The sequence below is a fragment of the Archocentrus centrarchus genome, chromosome 19 (genome assembly GCF_007364275.1).
Source record: "Archocentrus centrarchus isolate MPI-CPG fArcCen1 chromosome 19, fArcCen1, whole genome shotgun sequence".
Lineage (NCBI taxonomy): Eukaryota > Metazoa > Chordata > Actinopteri > Cichliformes > Cichlidae > Archocentrus > Archocentrus centrarchus.
Window position 1 is genome coordinate 24,954,693 of NC_044364.1, and position 23,841 is coordinate 24,978,533.

General features: G+C 39.5%; 1 protein-coding gene across 1 annotated transcript in view; it reads left to right on the plus strand.

Annotated features, from left to right (window-relative positions):
- Nucleotides 1–23,841, plus strand: part of ryr2a (ryanodine receptor 2a (cardiac)) — a 375,294-nt gene that overhangs the window by 224,582 nt on the left and 126,871 nt on the right. Inside the window, 13 exon segments of the mRNA XM_030754826.1 lie at nucleotides 9,212–9,290; nucleotides 9,465–9,554; nucleotides 10,715–10,852; nucleotides 10,960–11,037; nucleotides 11,182–11,257; nucleotides 11,580–11,703; nucleotides 11,994–12,109; nucleotides 17,261–17,325; nucleotides 18,017–18,138; nucleotides 18,356–18,405; nucleotides 20,695–20,755; nucleotides 22,555–22,793; nucleotides 22,863–22,944. Coding sequence (XP_030610686.1) covers nucleotides 9,212–9,290; nucleotides 9,465–9,554; nucleotides 10,715–10,852; nucleotides 10,960–11,037; nucleotides 11,182–11,257; nucleotides 11,580–11,703; nucleotides 11,994–12,109; nucleotides 17,261–17,325; nucleotides 18,017–18,138; nucleotides 18,356–18,405; nucleotides 20,695–20,755; nucleotides 22,555–22,793; nucleotides 22,863–22,944 — 1,320 coding nt within the window.

Sequence of the window (23,841 nt, forward strand, 5' to 3'; positions counted from 1 at the left end):
TGTTGTTCTCCTCATACCCATTGAGCTCTTGATGAAGGCTCTTAGGGTCCTGTTGATCTTGTACAATTCTAGGCATTCCAGGATCCATGTGTGCGGCATCGAGTCATAGGCTTTCTTGTAGTCAATCCAGGCGGTGCACAGGTCTCTTTGCCAATTCCTTTATGGGCCTCCCCCATGTATCGTGCCACATGCCTGCTCATCTTAGCTGCCAGGATGCCTGACAGGAGTTTCCATGTTGTACTGAGGGAGGTTATAGGCCGGTAGTTGGATGGGACTGGTCCCTTCTGGGGGTTCTTGGGGCTCAGGACTGTCCGGACTTCCGTCAGTCATTCTGGGTGTGTCTTAGCCTCTAGCAGCTGGTTCATTTGTGCTGCCAGGCGTTCATGGAGTGCAGTTAGCTTCTTTAACCAGTAGGTGTGTGTCATGTCAGGGCATGGCACCATCCAGCTCTTCATGTGTGAGACTCGTTCCTGGATGTCTGCCACTGTGATGGTTACTGGGGCCTGTTCAGGGAGGTTGCTATGGTCTGCTCTTAGAGCCACTAGCCACTGAGCATTGGTATTGTGTGACACATCGTTCTTCCAGTATTGATCCGTCTCCAGTCTTGGTGGGGGTGCTGTTCTCATATTGTTCCCCTGCCACTGAGAGTATACCTTGGATGGTTCGGTGGAGAACATCCAGTTTATTTTCCTGGCTTCTGTCTGTCTGGTATACCTCTTCAGGCGGTTAGCCAAGGCTGTGAGTCTTTGCTTGGCAGTCTCTAAGGCCTCAGTTATGGACAGCCTGTTCTACTTCTTAGGCCCAGCTTTCTTCATTACACCTTTCTATAACTCTGAGAGCTGGCTAACTTCCCTCCATGCTACCTTGATCTTAGCCTCGAGTCATTGCTTCCATGGAGGGTACTGCTCCTTATTGCTGTTCATCTTATAGCCAAGCATCTCAAGGATCACTGCTGCCATGGTATACATCAACTGATTGGTTTCAGTGATAATAGTGGTAGGGATTGTCTGTAGTGCTGCATTTGCATTTTCTAGTAGATCTTCAGAGAGTACTTCATGTAGTCTAGGTAGTTGGTGTCGAGGGGTCCAATTCTCCTTCTTAGCCATGATCTTATCTTTCAGGTCAGCTGCTCTGGTATTCAGTGTACTTGTTGTTATTACTGGAGCTTGGTACCCAATGTCGGAGTGTGAGGATGATGAAATCTCCCCCCTGACCTGTTGTCCTGGCTCCCCCTTGCTGTAGCATTTGTGTTGTACCTCATTAATCTGTAGTTGCGATAGCAGTTGCTTCATTTGTAAGTTGGAACACTGAGCCACAAGTTTTGCCATCCATTTGGATGTTGGGTTTCAAAGAATCCATAGGTCCCACATCCTCTTCATGTAACCCCTCTTGCTGGGATTACGTGTATAGTAGCATTCCAACAGTTCCCGGTTTTCATCTCATGTCCACTTGTGCCGTAACCTTCTAGCTCTTATATATATATATATATATTAGGGGTGGGACTTTAACGCGTTAATTTCAATTAATTAATTACGGGGAAATTAACGAATTAAAATTTTTAACGCATTTTAATCGCACTTTGCACCGTGGAACGTTTCTCAGTGCACGAGTTCTAGGCATACAGATTATATCGACGCACAATGTCCAAATTCAGGGGCCGCATCCTTCTAAGGACCCGGCCCACGTAGACTGCAAAGGCCGGAAGTTATCAGCTAGCCTTCATATCAGCATCGTCTGCCCTCACCTCAGCGTAGCTCATGTTGCCTACCAACCGTGAGTGCGAAGCACAGCTGTGTAAAAGCAGCTGGTTAAACGGAGAACGAACTTTATCTCCTTTTTGTGGTTTAATTTTAAATATTTTATTCAAAATAAGCTGTTAAAACAAGCATAACACATTTCAACATCAAGGAATACAGCTGAGCGAATTATTAATTTAAATGTGATTAAAATGCAATTAATTTCGATTAATTAATTACAAAGCTTCTAATTAATTTAATTAATTTTTTCAATCGAGTCCCACCCCTAATATATATATATATATATATATATATATATATATATATATATATATATATATATATACACATATATACACAGTGCCTGGCTAAAAAAAGAGGCGCCACCAAAACAAGGTCACACACTACTATTTTGTTGGATCACCTTTAGCTTTGATTACAGCATGCATTCGCTGTGGCATTGTTTTGATAAGCTTCTGCAATGTCACAAGATTTATTTCCATCCAGTGTTGCATGAATTTTTCACCAAGATCTTGCAGTGATGATGGCAGATTCTGACCACTGCGCAAAGCCTCCTCCAACACATCCCAAATATTATCAGTGGGGTTGAGGTCTGGACTCTGTGGTGGCCAATCCATGCTTGAAAATGATGTCTCGTGCTCCCAGAACCACTCTTTCACAATTCAAGCCCGATGAATCCTGGCATTGTCATCTTGGAATATGCCAGTGCTATCAGGGAAGAAAAAATCCATTGATAGAATAACATGGCCATTCAGTATATTCAGGTAGTCAGCTGACCTCATTCTTTGAGCACATAATGTTGCTGAACTTGGACCTGACCAACTGCAGCAACCCCAGATCATAATCCAAGTGGAGACTTTTTTATGGCCAGGCAATATATATATATATATATATATATATATATATATATATATATATATATATATAAAATGAGATATCGATTCACTGATCCACACCACCAGCATCTACAGCAATGATATCGGAATGTCATTCGGACTGGAGAAGTGTAGTCAGATGGTAACTAAGAGAGGAAAAGTAGTCAGAAATGAGGGTATTACGCTACCAGAAGGCAACATTGCAGTCATTGAGGACAGCTAAAAGTACCTTGGAATCCCACAGGCAAATGGGAACCATGACAAGGCTGCTAGGAAAGCTGCAACCTCCAAGTACCTGCAGAGAGTAAGGCAAGTCCTGAAGAGTCAGCTGAATGGGAATAAAAAGATCGTTCCTTTCACTAAGCAAAAGGAAGGTGGCCGAGGACTAGTGAGTCTCAGAACCACTAGCCTCTTTCCCCCCAACAGGGTTCTGGAGCCGGTGCCTTTATTTGAACCGTTTGGTGGGTTTTCCACCGCGGAAGCACTCCGTGCTTGGCTGAAAAACAGGTTCAACTCTGGCCCTGCAAACTAGCTGGTCTCAAACCAAGCGCGCGTGACAAAAGTGGCAGAAGGGCGTGACTCTGCTATCTCAACATCAAGTTTTCTACCATATTACATGAGAAAAGCGAAGCGATTTTCACAGCTGTGAATTAGGTTGAGCTGTGAGGCTGGACTTGCTGCTTTGTATCAGTTCATATCACAGATAAAAGGACACAAAGTGCATACTTGTCGTCTTGCTCTAATTGCTGTCTGTATTTACCTCTGTGCTGCACACAGATGCTGCAGTAGTTTGGTTTGGACCATAAAATGTATTTGCAGCACAAGAAAGGGGAGCGTGTTCTCCAGTTCACAGAAACGTGGTGGAAACGCAGACCCGTTCTTAAGTGTTTCACCGGTTCATTGAAACTAGCACCAGCACTGGCACGAGCACCGGCTCCTCAGCAGCGGGAAAGTAGCATCTGCTGTCCTAGATGAAAGAACAAAGATCCATGAATACATCAGGAAGATGGCCACAAAGGATCATGTGCTTAGTGGGTGTCTCAGGCAGCAGAAACCGGAGAAAGAAGAGGAGCAAGAACAGGAACAATTATGGAAGGACAGGACTCTGCACGGCACGTACCACCGGCAGCTAGAAGAAGTGGCTGACATAGAGAAATCCTACCAATGGCTGGACACGGCTGGACTGACAGACAGCACAGAGGCACTAATCATGACAGTACAAGCACAAGCTCTGAGTATAAGATCAATAGAGGCTGGGGTGTACCACATCAGGCAAGACCCAGGTGCAGGCCGTGCAGAGATGCCCCTGAAACAATCCAGCAAATTAGTGGCAGTGGCGCAGTGGGTAGGCGCTTGCCTTGCAGCCGGAGGGTTGCAGGTTTGAACCCCTGTCCGTGCGCTGCGTTGTGTCCTTGGGCAAGACACTTAAACCACATTGCCTAACGGTAACACCGGACTCTGGCTGTATGACCGCAGATGCTCCTCTCTGATCTGGAATGATCATTTTGTTGTGTGCCTTGTGTGCATAATGATCAGTTGAATCTAACATCTAACACATACATACATGGAACGTTATAACCAAGTGGCCGGCATAGTATACAGGAACATCTGTGCCGAGTATGACCTGGAAGTCCCGAGGTCAAAATGGGACACGCCCCCAAGGGTGGCTGAGAACAACAGAGCTAAGATCCTGTGGGACTTTTAGATACAGACACACTTGTGATGGCTAACCAACTGGACATCGTAGTGGTGGACAAACAAAGGAAGAAGGTCATGGTGATAGATGTTGCAATACCAAGTGATGGCAACATCAAGAAGAAGGAACATGAAAACCTTGACAAATACCAAGGGCTCATAGAGGAGCTGGAAAAGATGTGGAAGATGAAGGTAACAGTGGTCCCCATGGTAATCGGAAGACTCGGGGCAGTGACTCCCAAACTGGGAGAGTGGCTCCAGCAGATTCCTGGAGATTCCATCTGAGATCTCTGTCTACAAGAGCGCAATACTGGGAACAGCTGAGATACTGCGCAGGACCCTCAAGCTCCCAGGCCTCTGGCAGAGGACCTGAGCTTGGAGGGCAAAAATAGACCGCCCGTAGAGGCGAGATGGGATTTTTGTTTTGTATATATACACATATATACTCCTGACAGAATGTGGTTCGTTTAGACTTGTTCTGAACCAGGACTACAATTTTTTTGCAGCTATCTTAGCTAAAAAGAAGGTGGAAGTATTGCCCTTCCTGATTGCTGAAGACCAGACAGGATTTGTCTGGGGAAGGAATACTCAGGACAATATAAGGAAGACCCTCCACACAATAGAATACATAAAAAAGGAAAAACTAAAAGCTATTCTAGAAGGTATGAGTGTGAAGAAAGCATTCGATTGGGTTAGGAGTTTTTCATAGAAAAATTTGGCTTCTAGGAGAATTTAATTCAGTGCATCAAAATGCTATATATAGATCCCACAGCCCAAATTCAAGTGAATGGGAGGCTCTCTGGGCCTATATCTTTATTGCATGGGTGCCCTCAAGGCTGCCCATCTATCCCAGGGCGCTTCAGTTTATTTGAGCCACTTGCTTAAGCTATCGGGCAAGATCCAGATAGCTTAAGCAAGGCAAGATCTTGTGTTCTAATAAGCTCAGAATACAAGATATGCCTGTATGCAGACAATGTTTTGGTCAGCCTAATCAACCTAGAGGCTGGGATTCCCAGGCTAATGAACTTGTTAAAATTGTATGGCAACCTATCAGGTTATACTCTAAATATTGAAAAAACACAAGTCTTAGCCGTTAACTTTACCCCTGTACCTGACAATTGACAAGTTTAATTGGTGCTCTAGCTCTATTAAATATTAAGGGGTAAGACTAACAAAGGATTTATCTCAACTCTATGCTGAAAACGATGTGCCTATTAGCAGATGTATAAAAGCAGATCTAGATAGATGGACCCCTCTCATTAGATAATAGAATAATGGCGATTCAAAACAAACATTTTGCCCAGATTGCTCTACCCATTTCAATCATTACCCATCCAGTTTCCTGATTTCCGTTTAGAGAATGGGATAAGGCCATTTCTTGCTTTATTCGGAATGGCAAAGCCCCAGGATAAAATTTAAAACCTTAGAATTACCCAGATCTAGTGGGAGAATGGGCTTGCCATGTATCAAAGACTACTACTGTACATACCAGCACAGAGAAACCAGCCATAAAGCAAAATGGAAAGCTATAAAACTGTCACTGTCTAACATGCCATTACAGGCTGCCAAACATAAGATATTCAGAATGAATGGGTCAGTGGGTACTTGGTTAGACATCGTGAAACAATTTAACCTCCAAAATGAAATTTGTGTATTAAGGTGGCCAACACATGATCCTGAATTTGAGCCAGATCAAATGGACAGAGGTTTCATCAAATGGGAGAAGCAAGGGATCATTATACTATGTCTTCTAATTGACAATGAAGAGCTGATTGATTTTAAAACCTTGTGTGAAAGATATAGGTTAGTCTGACAGGACCTCTATAGATATCTCCAGCATCATCATTATTATGCTAAAAATATTTAAAGTTCCCTGCCAGGGAATACAATGGCTTGCAAAAGTATTCATACCCCTTGAACTTTTCCATATTTTGTCACATTACAACCACAAACATAAATATATTTCACTGGAATTTAATGTGAAAGACCAACACAAAGTGGTATACAATTGTGAAGTGGAAAGAAAATTATACATGATTCAAAACATTTTTTACAAATAAAAAACTGAAAAGTGCGGTATGCAAAAGTATTCAGCTCCCCTGAGTCAATACTTTGTGGAACCACCTTTTGCTGCAATTACAGCTGCAAGTCTTTTAGGGTGTGTCTCCACCAGCTTTGCACATCTAGTGACTGAAATCTTTGCCCATTCTTCTTTGCAAAACAGCTCAAGCTCAGTCACAGCAGTTTTCAGATCTTGCCACAAATTCTCGATTGGGTGTAGGTCTGGACTTTGACTGGGCCATTCTAACACATGAATATATTTTGTTTTAAACCATTCCATTGTAGCCCTGGCTTTATGTTTAGGGTCGTTGTCCTGCTGGAAGATGAACCTCCGCCCCAGTCTCAAGTCTTTTGCAGACTCCAACATGTTTTCTTCCAAGATTGCCCTGTATTTGGCTCCATCCATCTTCTCATCAACTCTGATCAACTTCCCTGTCCCTGCTGAACAGAAGCAGCCTCAGAGCATGATGCTGCCACCACTATATTTGACAGTGGGGATGGTGTGTTCAGAGTGATGTGCAGTATTAATTTTCCGCCACACATAGCGTTTTGCATTTTGGCCAAATGCACCTTGTTCCACATGTTTGCTGTGTCCCCAGCAGGGCTTCTGTCAAACTGCAAATGGGACTTTTTATGGTTTTCTTTTAACGATGGCTTTCTTCTTGCCACTCTTCCATAAAGACCACATTTGTGCAGTGCACGACTAATAGTTGTCCTGTGGAAAGATTCCCCCACCTGAGCTGTGGATCTCTGCATTTCGTCCAGAGTCACCATGGGCCTCTTGGCTGCATCTCTGATCAGTGCTCTCCTTGTTCGGCCTGTAAGTTTAGGTGGACGGCCTTGTCTTGGTAGGTTTACAGTTGTGCCATACTCTTTCCATTTCTGGATAATGGATTGAACAGTGCTCCGTGAGATGTTCAAAGCTTGGGAAATCTTTTTTATAGCCTAAGCCTGCTTTAAACTTCTCCACAACCTTATTCCTGACCTGTCTGGTTTGTTCTTTGGACTTCATGATGCTGTTTACTCCCCAATATTCTCTTAACCAACCTCTGAGGCCGTCATGGAGCAGCTGTATTTGTATTGTGATTAGATTACACACAGGTGGACTCTCTTTAGTCATTAGCAGTCATCAGGCAACTTCTGAATGCAACTGGTTGCAATTGGTTGCAGGGGGCTGAATACTTTTGCACACCGCACTTTTAAATTTTTTTATTTGTAAAAAATTTTTTGAATCATGTATAATAATAATCTTTTCACTTCACAATTGTATACCACTTTGTGTTGGTCTTTCACATTAAATTCCAGTGAAATATATTTATGATTGTGGTTGTAATGTAAACAAAATATGGAAAAGTTCAAGGGGTATGAATACTTTTGCAAGCCACTGTATCTCACCTCTTAGACACATGATTATTAAGGCCTATAAATCAATGCTCACGAAAGTAATTGGCGAACTATGCTGGAGCATAATTAAATTACGAGGCCATCCACATTTTATATTAAGGAGAAATGGGAGAGACAACTGGACATTGTAATTACACCCAAGGAATAGGATGCTATAATTGACACACAAAACACCACAACAGTTTCACAAATGTGGACTTCTCTTGGAAAAACAGTGTCAGATACTTTATATCCCCAAGACAAAAATCTACTGGACTGGCCTTCCATGCAAATTCTGGTGGGAATGTGGCCACTGCCCTGTTGGTCATTCGCATGTTTTCTGGAGTTGTCCTGCTCTTAAATATTTCTGGAAGGGCATCCACACCACCGTTAAAGATGTTTTGGGTTATAATGTTGAATTCACCTGTCTGTCCTTCTATCTGGGAAGTATAGACTCAACTTTATCAAAGAGAGATAGATATCTTTTAAAAGTATTTATGACAGTGAGCAAAAAGGCCATTACAAAGCTGTGGATCAGTAGGGACCCACCCATCATTAGTCAATGGATTTCGGTTGTTAATAGCGTCTGTCTGACTTTTAATCTGACACTACTAAAAGAAAAGGGTGATGTCTTCTGTGAAAAATGGGACATGTATCTTACAGAAAAGGGTGACAACCTATCTTATACCTGATTTTTTATAGTTACTTTTTTTTTTATACCTTAATCGGATGGGCATTAATACTGTATTGTTTTATATTTCAGATATTCTCTGTTAAAAAAAAACAAAAAACTTTTTGTTCTGTTTGCTTTCATGTACACTTCTTTCTGTTGTCATTTTATATTATGTAAACCACTGAACAATAATTACAGTACATTAAAAAAAAAAAAAAAAAAAGGAAAGGCATCTGGCATAAAAATTTTCCAAATCAAACATGTGGAGCTTCTCACTGTGGTGACCACTTGTGAATAAGGGAGCACCTGAAATTAGCTTCTACTGCAGGGCTACACTATGCTCAGATTCAATGAATGAAATTAGACTGTACTTCACAGTTTAAATGGATAATGACCGAAACCACACCACAAAAGCAACCCAAGAATTTCTCAAGGACATCATGACCAAGTTAGTCACCTGATCTCAGCCTAATAGAGCATGCAAATCTACACTTCAATCACTTCTTAAGTTTCATCTAAAATCTACTGTGGTGATGTACAGAAGCAAAATTCTTTTTTTTTTTTTTTAAGTGTCATTGTTCAAAAAATTATGGGCCTAACTGTATACTTAAATTTTGTCTTTGTAGTACTCATAATACTCCAGTTAAAGGCCATCAGTCATTGTCTAACACTGTAGACTGATACAAATTCAGATGCAGATTCCTATTTTCTGATCCTTGTATATCTGTATCTGAGTATGAGTGGTTTGGTTTTTCCCTCTTTGTCAGTGTGACTGTCCCAGAGAAACTGGACTATTTTATAACTAGATATGCAGAGCACATCCATGAGAAGTGGTGTATAGAAAAGGTATGTAGGATTTTTATCCTAGTTCTATTTTGCACCTGCTGATCTATCTGGACTTTTTTTTCTCTATATTGTATTTTATCACAAAAAATATAGCAAAATAATTTTTTGTTATTCTTGTATCATTACATTATAAAATCTGATCTGTACATTTGAAATTGTATTTATATTTTCTAGTTTGCCAATGGTTGGTCATATGGAGACCAGATGTGTGAAATCAGCAAGAACCATCCACTGCTGAAACCATACAAAAGCCTGTCTGAAAAGGTAGTCTCCATGCAGCCATTTCTTTATAAAAGCTGTAAGCTATCTAGATTTGTATAGTACAAAAGATTTGTATAGCTTGTGTGAGTGCAAGATGTGGGTCATTGTTGGAAATCCTAACGCTCTCAGATTAGGGCACTGTTAGGACAGCTAGCATTGATTTTATTTCATGTAACTGTGATACAGTTTGGTAAAATATAAAACCAAACTCATACCTGAAAACTGAATAAGTACTTTTTTTTCTCCACCAGCTAGCTTGATGGCTAGGTTGAAGTGATACTCAATAATTCATCTACTTGTTGAGGATTTCATCCCATGATTGGACCTACTCCATTTCCACTGCTACATTTTATTTGTTGCAAAGTGCTTGGCAAATAAAATATTTGTAAATGTGAAATTAATAAATATTATTATTTTATACCTTTAGAAAGCTTTTGTGCCTCATTTTTGCAGTGCACATGTGTATACATATTTGAATATTATCCTTGTGAATGTTTTCTCCAGGAGCAAATTTTCTCACATTTTCAAAAGACATCCATGTTAGGTTATTCATTATTCTAAACTGGTTGTAGATATGGATGTGGATTTGTGCTAGCCCTGTAAAGGACTGGTGTCTAGCCCTAAAGTAGATTACAGGCCCACTGCATCCCTAGTTCAATAATTGGCAAAGATAATGGATGGATGGCTGAAGGGCTGATACATTACATTTCGTGATGCTTACAATAGAACTTTAGTACATTCTTCCACTGTCAGTGGTCCTTTAGATGCTTCTATAAATAGACTATATTTGTTCATAAATTAATCAATTTAGCATGATAAGAAAGGTGCACAAGTATATAAAGTCTCACAGCTGCAGCATTTCTGGCTAAAGCAGCTTAAATAGTGAGCCCTGAGTATTACTAATTGAATGCAGGGTTCTAGCCAGCAGTTGATTGCCCAGCACAATGCCGGACAGAGATATTGTCGTGCTGGGCTGAGAATTTTCCCAGTTTGTTATCACCACAATTAGCAAGCAAGTTTGGCTAGTAGCACTAGCAAGCAATTTTCTGATACCCAGGGGGAACCGATTATTAAGTACCACTTCAAAATGACTGATGGTAGGTCTGACTTAATGCGTCGCTCAGTTATTGCAGCAAACCTGAAATTGGGTTGTGATTTTCCAGGATAAAGAGGTGTACTGTTGGCCCATCAGAGAGTCTCTGAAAACCATGCTTTCATGGGGCTGGAGCATCGATAGAATCAGAGAGGGAGACCCTGTAAACCTTCACAACAAGTCCAGAAGGATTTCGCAGGCCAGTCAGGTAAACATGAACACCACCTACTTTTACATTTGTTCCAGAGGGTATTAATATAGAACTAAAGGAAAATGTGACATCATATATCATAATATATATCCTATCTCCAACAGCTTTCTTTTGAAGGAGCTCCAGATTTCATTCCAAGACCCACTGATATGAGCAATGTGACACTGTCTAGAGACTTGCAGGTAGATTATGCATTAGAAGATAAAATAATGGGTGATTTAGAACAAAATTGGGTTACTTATAGGAGCTGATAATGCAGATTGATTGATGGATGAAATGATCAGTGCAATGTCAAACGGTCACATGTTAAACATTTACTTTTCTAGTCAATGGCAGAGCTGCTTGCAGAGAATTATCATAATATCTGGGCCAGGAAAAAGAAAATGGAGCTGGAAGCCAAAGGTAACTCTTACCCTGCACACCCACAATCACGGTTTATGCTAGTGCTATTCCATTTTGAAGATTTAAGTATAAACACTATTTCCTTAAACTACTTATGCTGTTTGGACAATTAGAAGCTTCTGTTAGAAGTGGTTCATTTTGGTGTTCCAAATAGATGAAAATTCTAAGAGGGCTGATCTTTATCCTAACCCAAACCCTACCTCAAACTCATGACGGATCACTGGTTACCTGGTAGATGTTAAGATGTCAAAGAATTAAGTGTTGACTATGCCATAGCCTGTAATCTATCTTCTCCACCCTGTTGTTCTGCCATTGTCTCCAGGTGGAGGAAACCATCCACTGCTGGTCCCTTATGATACATTGACTGCCAAAGAGAAATCCAAAGACAGAGAAAAAGCACAAGACATCCTTAAGTTCCTCCAAATCAATGGTTACGTTGTCTCCAGGTTGGTCAAAGTATATTTGAAATTTTTAATGCGTGTACACTGTGTGCACATAACAGCTTCTATCTTTGCTATTTGCGTCCACAAATTAGAAGTTCCATTCTTATATTTTGCTAAAATGTCTGACTCATACAATATTAGAATATTATTATTTATGTGTAGTACAGCGCTAAAGTGTGGATTTAATCTCATTTACCAAAGACAGTGTAAACCACATATTCAAAAAAGTTAAGATGCTTTGTGAAATGCAAATCAAAGCAGAACATCAGATACTTGCTTTATGTTATTTCCAGGGGTGTGAAGTCACAGGAGATGGACACTCCTGCTATAGAGAAACGATTTGCGTACACCTTCCTCCAGCAAATCATCACCTATGTTGACCAGGCACACCAACACATGATGGAGTTTGGTAAGACTTTTCTGATGCATAATGAATAACAAAGAGCAGATAGTACTAGACTAAGTACTGTAAATGAACTCTTGTCTAAATTCCCAAAAACTGGTGAAGAGGGGAAGGTGTTTTATTACCAAAATAACAACTAAGTGTTGGGTGGGTATCTACAATAATATAGCTATTTTAATTTGCCAATGCTTAACCTTTATTTTTGTGAAAAATGTGCAATAAAATGCAATAGAGGACAAAAACAGAGGTTGTAAAAGTCTAACGAACTTGAAAGCCAATATTTGGTATGAACTCCTTTATTCTTCCACAAAGTCTGAACTCTCTTAGGCTTTCTTACAATTTTCTTAAGTAGATTCCATGAATAGTTTTAGTCTTCTTGAAGGACATTCCAAAGCTGTTCTATGGATGTTGGCTGCCTTTTGTTTTGTTCTCTGTCAAAATGATCCATCGTGCAATAATGTTGAGATCCAGTCTCTGGGGAGACAATCCATGACTTATTATTTTCCATTGTGTGTTTTTCTACCCATGTACACTTTTACTGGATTTACAGTGTGTTTAGGATTATTTTCATGTTGAAGCTTTTTATAATTAGATGCTTTCCAGATGGTATTGCATGGTTGATCAAAGTCTGACAGTACTTTTCTGCATTCAGAATTGCATCAATTTTGACAAGATCCCTAACACCACTGACTGAAATGCAGCCCCAAAACATGACAGAGCGTCAACCATTCTATATGTGAGATGGCTGTAGACAGTTGTTCTACCTTTCATAAGACTTCTTCCCTACATATTGACGATGATTTTTAACAAAATGTTTAAAATTGGATTCATCGTATATAAGACTGGTTGCCACCTCAGCCTTTTCTCCCTGTGTCTCTTCCTTAAGAATTGCTTCTTGACAGCCACTCCTCCACTGAGACTGTTTCTGATGACACTTCGACAAACAGTAGATAGATCAACTGAAAGCTGAGATGCATTTCTCAAGTCTTGTTTCAGGTCTTTGCTGGATTTTTCATATTTCTTAAAGACATGACTTTCAGACAGTTTTCATCTGCTGTAGATAGAAAGATAGATAGAAAGCCTGGAGGACTATTGCTCAAGACCACTTTAAAAATTATAGGAAAGTCTGGCTCCTTGGTAGCAACATATAAAGACATGAGAGGTAGCACAAGAGTTCTGCACAGCATGTGCACGCTATCATATTAACCCCATATATTCATTTTGCAATTCTGACAAGCAGTGGTTCAGAAATAAATGAAATACCATCACTATAAAGTCATTCCTAATATTTTTAGAGCATCACTGGTAGCAAGGCAGGTACTGAGTAGCTGTGGCTAATGATAGTGAAGTAGCATGTAGTCCGAGACTGTCAACTTCTATTGAAAACTCTTGTACAGGACTAGTCAATTTGGTCTCTGCAATTTATAGTAAATATACATACTATAAGATAAGAGATGTCTCATTTATAAAGGAAACTTATCATTACATTAGTTCACTGGGGTTTATCTCATATAAAGTCATGAAAGAGGCAAAAGCCATATAATTTATGTATCATTGATAGAGCTGTACTCAGGAGTTAAAGTGGACCAGACCAGTGCAGATGTCTGTAAGTTGTGGTCGCAGTACTTCAGCATCTAGCTAGCACTACAGAAGAGGAGCATAAATGCAGTAACTTGTTGTGGTGGAGTCCAGAAGCTTACACTGGATGGTGGCTCTGCTGTACAATTCATCAGTCTCCTCATTTGTTGCTTTCCAGTTTTATTTTAGACTCAATGGCATGAAGTACAATGTTCAGGGTAGGGCTGGGTGATATGGACCAAAAGTAATAGCTCAATATTTTTTCTTTCCAAAAGGTATAAACAAAAAGGCACTTCTTAGTCAAAACTATATGTCGCAAACATCACACAGACATTTTTATTAACATGCAGCTGTAGATGTACATGATAAATTGCTCAAAAATAAACTACTGGCATATTTAAATAATAATGCTTCTCAAATAAATTAGCGCTTTTTTCTCTATAAAAAAAAAACTCACAGCTGTGTTATTAAAATGTAAACGGAAAAGATACAGAGCAAAATAGGAAAAGGCTGACTTATTCTTTAAAAAGCGAGTCTGGTGAAGTCTACTTCACTGCAAAGTGCTCCCTCCTGTGTGTACACCTGTACATCTAGTAATCTGTGCAAATAACAAAACATGTAAAAAGAATGAATGAACAAAATTCCATCCTTCAGTCAGCAGGATTCTAGACAGTAAATCCATAGACATATGCGCTGACATATCACAGCAACGGGCCCACCCGCTCAATGCAGCGTCTGCAAGCACCCAAAAAGACCCACTTCCGCTATTAAGCTCACGTGACGTACGGGACAATCCAATTTCTGCTATCTAGTTGTGGTATACCAGGAAATCTTGGGGGTCCACGCGATGCCAAAGCGTACGAATGGACGCATTACAAAGGCTGTATGTACACAAAACATGGCAAAAGCAGAGGATTTCAGGTTTCCAAAACTCTCCAAAAGTTGCTGATGTCACCAGGAAAAGTCGCTATTTTTCGCGAGTTGCTTTTTGGTACAAAAAAGTCGCCAGCGGGGACTGAAAAGCTGCTAAATCTTGCGACAAAGTTGCTAAGTTGGCAACAGTGCCATGCTGTTGCTTCCTGCATGATTTACGGGTGAAGCCGTGAGGGAGAGAGGCAGGGCAGAGACAAACAAGTACTGTATGCTTGTAATGCGACTATATTGATGTAAATGATATTGTCTCATCTGTCTCATCACATATGAAAATATATCTATTTCTTAAAAACTCGATATATCGCCCAGCTCTAGTTCAGAGTAGTTTGTAGACATTGAGTAGCTGATGGTAAAGCTCTGTTGGGCTGTCTACCTTGTAGTGCCTCTATATAATTACTGCTTCAACTATTAAAGTCTCTGAGTGTTCTCTCTCAATCCCCATTTCAATCACATGGACTGCTCTGAGATAGGATAACTTATCCCTCTTAGCCCCAATATGCCCACAGATTTTAAACTCCTTCCTCAAAGTTACCTCTTGCAAAGTTTGTGTTTGCTCTGGTCGGATTTTACATGGAAAATCTGTACTCTTCAATAGAGTGGTGTGCAGATGTGCTCAGCACTTTTCTTTGGTGTCCACTCCTAGACTTCTCCTTAACCTTTTTATTTTACCAGGTAAAATGTTTGAGAACCAGTTCTCATTTACAAACATGACCTGGACAACCTCTGAATGTATGTGGCTATGTCTGTATAGAACTGTCCACTTCATCCCCTTTTTCAGTTTCCTTCATCTTGTCAAACATGCCATCTTGATGCCTCTTAGTTTTGCTGTGAGGCTCTTTGCTGTCTAAGCCAGAACATTTCAATCACCTACAGACATCCATTAGAGACTACAAGGCTGCACTCTGAGTGATTGGGGGTCTCCCTAGCTATCACACGACCAGTTGGTAGTGCTGATAGCTGCACCCGCTTGCTAATTCTGGTGATAGCAAACAGTTCTGATAGTAAACAGTCATATGCTTCTCTCAGCAGTTTACTCTTATTATTTTAGCTTTTACAGACAATAAACAGCTCTCTTGTTAATTGCTGCAGTCGCCACTGACTCACGTCCACCATCTTAAGAGCACAATTCAGGCTTACAAACATACAAACTGGTCAATTTACTCTTTAGCTCAATATCTTTGTTGTATAAGCACTTTGAGTGCTCAAACAGAGTAGAAAAGCGCTATATAAGAACTAGTCCATTTACTCTAAGGCACTTATGATTGCTACTGTACTTGTGATTTTTACTGCACTTATGATTGCAACTTACTATTCTACTGTCGTCTATTTTTAAGTGATGTTTCCAACCAGCTTACCTGCAAAAACAGAAATTATTTTATTGCTAGAGCATACTTGGTCTAATGTCTGCCATCATTACTGACTAGTCATCTGCTATGGTTCAGCTACTGATGCATTAAGCACTAAGTGCCCTCTGCTAGTGAAACTGAGTATCAAAACCAAAAGTAACACACATTCAGACTATTTGATTGTGAAATAGACAGTAGTTGCACCAGTTGTATGTGACCTCTGTGTAGAATACAAATCAAATGGGAGCATCTATTTTCTCTGCCTCCATCTATATCATAGCGCCACACAGACAATATATAAATATGACTGAAGATCACATACAGCTGGCTAAAACAGGTCCTAAAAAGCTTTGCCCTAAAAAGCTTTGCCCTGGTGTCGTTTCTCCAGCTGTCTCTTAACCTGTCCAGAAGTCACAGTCAAGCGGGGCTGTTTGTCAGATGTCTGGGGATCTGATCTACAGAGTTCACTTTGGGGGAAGGAATGGTTTAAGGGCAAAATCTCTGAAGGTAGTTAGGGTGTTTGGTGAAGGAGGGACTATTGGGCTCTGTAGAACCAGTTAAAGAAATTGGTTTGGTATTTATTTCTGAATTTAATTTTGAACATTAATCTAGAATGCTCTGATTTCCCCAGTACCCCACTATCTAACTCTTTCTTGGTCCCCCTTGTGCCACCCCATTATAAAAATCTAGGAAACATCCCTTTGTACATTCTTTCCAGTTATATTGGAATTATGGATGTGACTCAGGAGATAGAGTGGGTCATCTACTTACCTCCTGCAGTCTGCATTCAAAGTCTGTCTTAACAAAATACTGAACCCCAAATGCAGCCATCAGTGTGAGTGTGTATGCTACAGTAAGGGTCTGAAGTGTAATAAATAACTAAAGCACTTTATGAATGGTTGGTATGAATGGAATGAATGGTACAAATAGAAAAGAGCAACTTAAATACCAGTTACGCTCTGCCAGTTTAAGGAAAAGATTATTCAGATTTACTTTACCTTACACTTCTTACTTATTATATAAGCCCAAAATTCAAACTTCAAACTTCACAGCTGCAGCAGCTCATGCAATAGATTTCAAGCTTTTCCATGACTTGCAAATGCAAATGCTACTGCAAGATAAGGCAAATGCAAAGGAAAAAAAAAACTTTGTTTGACTCCATTTATTCAGTGAAGTTGTTGCACCAAAAATTTAAGTTTTTTATATTTCACAGTAAAGACCTCTGGAGTTAAAGTTCTGACACTACATTTTAAATTAATTAGACCAAAGTGTATTTCAGTGCATTCTGCCTCTCTTGTAGATCTGGGAACAAGACCAAAGGGAGAGAAGATTCCTCACGAGCAGCAGATTAAGTTCTTCGGAAAGGTGATCAAACTTTATTTTGTCAATCTTTGTTTCATTACCTCCGCCAAGGAGGCTATGTTTTTGGTAGTGTCTAGTGGTGTTTACATGTGTGTCATTCTGTCTGTAAGCATGACAGCTCTAAAGGTTTTGAATTAATTCTAATCAGACTTTGTAGGGTTGTAGAGTGGAGGTCAAGTCAACAACTTCTTCCCAAGGTCAAAGTGATAATAATGCTATATAGAGCCTTTTAAAACTATCTTTCTTACCGCCGTTAATTTCTATTGACAACATATACAGTAGGCATATAAGGAAGGGTATATGGGGTTTCTAACCACAGTGTTGCCTTATTTTGGATCTCTCACCTATTCTTCAAGGTCAAATAAAGTCAAACCTGTTATTACAACAAGCATGCATTTGGTGTGGTAGATCCCTCAAACCTCTGGCTTTGTCATGTATCTCGTGCTGTGTCCTCACCCCAGATGTTTAAAATAGAGTTTTGTGTGTCTGCTCTTCCTTGCCCTGCTTTGCAAATCTGGCCCTTAAGCTTTTGTCTTGCACAGTGTTAGTGTATGTTGTAATATTGTTGTGACTCACTATAAATTCTGTGTATAGAAAGATATGTGTTTTAGTAAAACTGACCAAAAATATTTCTGAAGACTAAAATCTATTTGACAAGCACTAACAATTTGTATCTGTACTATCTCACCTCCAGGTTGTCTTGCCATTGGTGGACCAGTACTTCAAAAATCACAGGCTGTACTTCCTGTCCACAGCCATCCATCCAATCAGCAGTGGCGGCCATGCCTCTAACAAGGAAAAGGAGATGGTGACGAGGTGAGAGTGGCAAGTGTTACAACAACAGTAAAAAAAAGTTAGGTAGATTTTTGCAAAGAATAAAACTTGAGAATGTCTTATTGACTAAATATTGAATTTCTGGCACTGTAGACTCTTCTGCTCTGTGTTCCACTCATATTATTGCCTCACACTTTCTTTTATGTTCTTCTTCTTTCCATTCTGCTTCCTCTTCTAACCTGTCATTGAATCTTTTCAGTCTTTTCTGCAAACTGGGAGTTCTTGTCAGACATAGGATATCCTTGTTTGGTAAGGACAGTGTAACCATTGTGCTGAGTTAATTCCCTACAAATAAAATTTCTCTAAAGAGAAAGATTGAAATCAGCAACCTTGTTTACTACTGTAGCTTGCAGTCTGCTTCCCTGTTTTTTGGAATGGTTTTGTTTATTTTGGCATGTTACCAACACTTTTAGATCTTTCAAACAGTGGAAACATTTGCAAGAGTTAATTTGTCACAGGCCCTATGCAGTCCCGTGAAAAACTAAGTACACCCCATGATTCAGTAGCTTGGAAAAACACCTTTAACTGCCTAATTTTGTTTAAATAATTATTGCACACTTTCTGTAAATCCTATAAACTTTATTTCACTTATCAAATATCACTGTGTTTGTCTGCTATATGATATATTTAACTGAAATTACTGATCCAAACAACCAATGATTTATAAAGGAAAATCATGAAAATTATCAGGGGTGCCCAAACTTTTGCATACCACTCTATATTGCCCTGGACGGTACCCTTCAGAATTAGCCCAGAGATTTAGCAAGAAAAAAAGAAAAAAGCTCAATATTCAAAGGTCATTTTCAGTTCAGCTGTATAATCAGTATGTGGGAGGAGTGGATCCCATGGATCAGTGTGTTGCAATGTATCCCCATAGATGCGAAAACAAACGGTGGTACATCAGAATGTTCTTTCCCTTGGATGTGACTACTGTGAATGCCTGGCACCTTTACAGTATATCTGGGTTGGAACAGAGCAATTTCCTTCATTTCATGGCATCTGTAGCTTGTGTATTAATAAATGTAGGTTCTATCAAGACACCCACAAGAGAAAGACCAAGTGGCATTCCACCTCCAATGAAATGCTGAGCAGTGTCCAGGCCACCCCCTGAAATCAAGTTTGGCCCTGGTAATCACTTTCCTACCGAAGATGGGAAGTGGAGATGAGAGGGGTGTGATGATGTGAAAGGATGATGGTAAATCAGAGGGGAAAAGAAACATTTGTACAGCCACAGTTTTTTTTTTCTTTATTTTTGTCTTGTTCACAAACCATGTTGGCACTTGTTGTAAGGCCATGCTTAGCACCTGTCAAATGTTTTGGTTTTTGCCATTGATGTTTTCCCAAATTTCACTGAAGTCAGACTGGATTATTGTAAATGGCAGCAATACTGAAAAGACTATGCTGCTTTCTGAGAGAGTGTTGTTTTGTTTTTGGGTTTTTTTTGTAGAAAAGTCCAGTTCGTTGGTCAGGAGCTAGGTTCAACATTTTTACATTGCTTTGAAAACATCAGATTAGCAGCATTAAAAAAAAGTCTCATAGTTTTTTTTATTTTTTATTTTTTATTACATAGTATTTATAGCATTGGTTTCTTACTGGGATGCTCACTCCTGGGATCATGATGGACATACCTGAATGCTGCAGATGAGCAAACTGCTGAAATTTGATGTGCATTTGATGAGAAGCATCTGGCTGGTACTTATACTCTTAATTCCTATGGAAGTATTAAGGGTGTACTTAGTTTTTCACAGTTTTACAAAAAGTCCTATGAAAACTTGCTTTTTCTGACTGACTGTATCTTGATCCATAGCACTACTACTACAAACTCCACAGATTACCTTTAAATGCTTAAATTTGAGCACCTGCAATGTATAACACAGGACCTTCATAAGTTAACTTATAACTGGTGTCTGTATCTGTAGGGGTGTCACCTACACTCATATATGCTGCCAGACTGAACAGTAATAAATGGAGCTTCTGCAGTCTGTGAACATTGTGTGTAGTATAGATGGAGTTGATTTCACAACTCAGGAAACTCCAATGCAAAATATCAACAGTATCTAATTTTTCTAGCAATGAATTAGTTCAAAAGTATGAGTTCTCGTGACATCCCTAAGGGTTTGTGCACGCATGGTATTGTGGGAGTATGCATACTCATCACTGTGTCCTCAAAGAAAAAAAGATGTTCCGGTTCTACAGGTTCAAAAATGGTCAATTAATTTTTATAATTGAAAGATAATTTTTTTCAAATACCCACATCAGTATCAAGTGTGTTGGCATTTAACTGGTGCTTCTAGCTACTGATGACAGGGTAAAATTAGTAAGTGTAACAGTCACACTTCTAAACTTTTTATTTTGTAAGGAACATCATTTTCTTTTTGAGCATTTGGAGCAGAAAGCTCCTACTGATGAAAACAGTTGTGTAAGTGTGCTTTTGTGCCAAACATTTCACATTCAAGACATATACTGTCTGAAGCACAAAGCACTTTGCAGTGCATAATGTGAATTTGCTGTTTAACAGCTGATCCTTTTGGTCTCTAGGTAACAATGCCACTTCCATCGTCAATTGTCTACAGATACTGGGACAAAGCCTGGATGCCAGGTAACTGTGACCTAGTAATGATGAATGATAGGAATCTTTTTAGATTGCTATGGAAATATATAAATGAATAAAGCAAAAGGAATGATAAACAAATGCAAAAAAATAAACATGAATACCAAGTCAAGCTCAGCCGCAATCCCAGCAGATACATTTATTTATTTAAAGGTCCTGGGAGAGACCAAGGTGGAAATTGTGTGGGGAAATTCTTGGAATTTTTTTTTTAGGTGTTTTGGAGGGTTTTGTATGGGTATATAGTTTTACTGTAGATATGGGTTCATGAATATTGTTGGGTGATTGTTGTAATTATAAATGCTTTTATATAATTGGTTGCATATTTTAATTGCTTTTTGGAAAGTGTGTGATACTCCTGCCAGATTTCTAGCAAGGTGTAGCTCATCAACAGCTGGGTATAAATAAAAGGGGCTGCTAATTACCCTGTCGGTTGGCCTTTCCCTCTTTCCTTTGTCTGTGTCGCTGGAATGGGTCACACACATGTCACGAGACAGCTGAGTCAAGTGTAAATTGAGCCTTGATAAATAAAAATAACAAAATTTGAAATATAGTAGATCATGTCTCTGTCTGCAATGATTAAAGCATTGCTGCTCAATGGTCATTCATGTCATAAGTGGCAAAGTCTGCATTTGTAGGGACTGAGATGGAATAAGACACAAGTGTGTCAGCCAGAAGGCCAACATTTGTGTTGTATTTTGGAGGGTTTTTTTTTTACTTTTGTTGCCTTTTTGAACTTGCATTTTGATTTTATTTTCACCACTGCTTGGTTACGTTTGGCAGTAAAAAGTACAAAATCAAACTCATTGAATATATGGATGTCATAAAATTCTCTACAAACTCTACTGAACTCTAATATAAATTAGTCTAGTTCTTAAGTGATAAGATACAGAATTTCTAGTTATAAAAGACTGTAATAACAAGGTTCTAAAAGATCTACAGTAAGTCAACCAGAGAGAAGAATACGAGGCTGGATAAAAAGAGAATCTGAAAAAAAATCACATCTGGAAACGGTATAGGAATTCAGGCTGTCAAAGCAGAGGCAGATAAAGGAGAATCATGTTGTGATATACTGTACTAGTTGAATTCTTCGCTCAGATGTTGATGAGGATTATGTGAATAGCAAAAGGATTTATCCAGAGAAGGGAAGCTTTATTACAAACAAGGCTGCTATGTTAACTTGAAGTCTAACAGCTGACTTTTATCTTGACGTTTATCCTGAAAAATCTGCATGTTAATGAATTTACTGTTACTATGCATGGTCTTAAATGTAGGTATTGCACCAGTTTTTTCCTGCCCTGTATTTCTTAACATCAAAGGGAAAAGAAATTGACACTACATTCTGTTCGGTAACACGTGAACAACTTACTGTAAGTTTCATAAATTATTCAAATATATTATGTTATATCTTAGATCTGATACTAGAAGGAAAAGCTCTGTGCATGCACATTGTTGAGTAAAGACATACAGAGGCTTTTGTGCTCTCTCTTTCAAAATATTTCTAAAAACCAGAAGCAATGTAAACTGCTGAGCTTACTCTAAAAGAGTAACTTTGCTGTCTCAATATGTCTTGTAATGGGCAACTTATTTCCTATTCTCCTGTTGCTCAATGTTAGATTCCACTTGAAGATGTGGTTTTGTGTCTTAAATAATGCTGTAATTTGCAGTAAATTTCCTGCCACAAAAGTTGTTGAATGTGCCTCATATTTTCTTTAAGTGCTTTATTAGTGCACCTGGTTGAAAAAAATCATCTCTTGTCAAGATATTAATGTAAAGCCTAACTCTATCAGGACAGTGATGAAGACTGGTCTGGATTCAGTGAAGGCGGCCTTACGATCATACTTCGACAGCGCAGCCAAGGATCTGGAGAAGACTCAGGAGAATCTGAAGCTTGGTCAGTTCACTCACAGCAGGGACCAGCCGCGAGGTGTCACTCAAATCATCAACTACACCACCTTTGCCCTGCTGCCTGTCCTCTCCTCCCTGTTTGAACACATTGGACAGAACATGTTTGGAGAAGACCTCATATGTAAGTAGATGTCATGTGTTGTGGATGATAATGTCAGGTTTCCTACATGTTTGTCTCTCTTTTTTTCAGTGGATGATGTCCAAGTCTCCTGCTATAGAATCCTTAACAGCCTCTACCTTCTGGGAACCAAGAAAAGCATCTATGTAGAAAGGTATGTTACATCCATAGTACACGTGTAACAGATTTAGTAGCAATATGTCTCACAACACCTACAGTAGAGTTCAAGAGTGTGACTACATTGAGAATCTGTCCAAGTTTCTAAGTTTCATGTAAACCTGGAAATGATAAAAATGCTCGATTTAGTAACATTGGAGAAGAGTTTTTATGTAAAATGAGGAAGAAATACAGTACTGCACAAGTCTTCATTTCTTTATATTTTGCAAGGAAATTGGAAATAGGTGCAATGATTTATTGAGACAAGGAAGTATACATAGAAATTCAGTATGTAAGGTAAAAACAACTACTCATATCTCCCAGGTTTGCTGCAAGTACTTTGGAGTTTTCCCCAGTGGAGAGGGTTGTTTCCGAGTGCCTCGGGTCAGCAAATGGGTCATGACACTCCTTGTGGGATAGTGTAGTTAGTTAATGGGTTAGTTAGTTATCTGCATACAGATAAAGAGTATTAAAATGCACTACATCAGGGCTCTTCAACTCCAGGCCTCGAGAGCCCCTGTCCTGCAGGTTTTAGATGTGTCTCTGCTTCAACACACCTGAGTCAAATATAGAAGTCATTAGCAGGACTCTGGAGAACTTGACTGCATACTGAGGAGGTAATTCAGCTATTTGATTCAGGTGTGTTGGATCAGGGACACATCTGAAACCTGCAGGACAGGGGCTCTCGAGGCCTGGAGTTGAAGAGCCCTGCACTACATGACATGCCACATTATTGTGATGAAGTGGTTTGTGAACCGAACTGATCCTGGAGCTATGCTGTTAGGATATCCAAGGCAAACTGGTCCTGGCTGAAAGGCCAGACAAGAAGTAGTTCAGAAAACCTATATAAAAAAACAAAAAAGGAACTAAGTCACCCTGCCCAGGTCAGTATGGG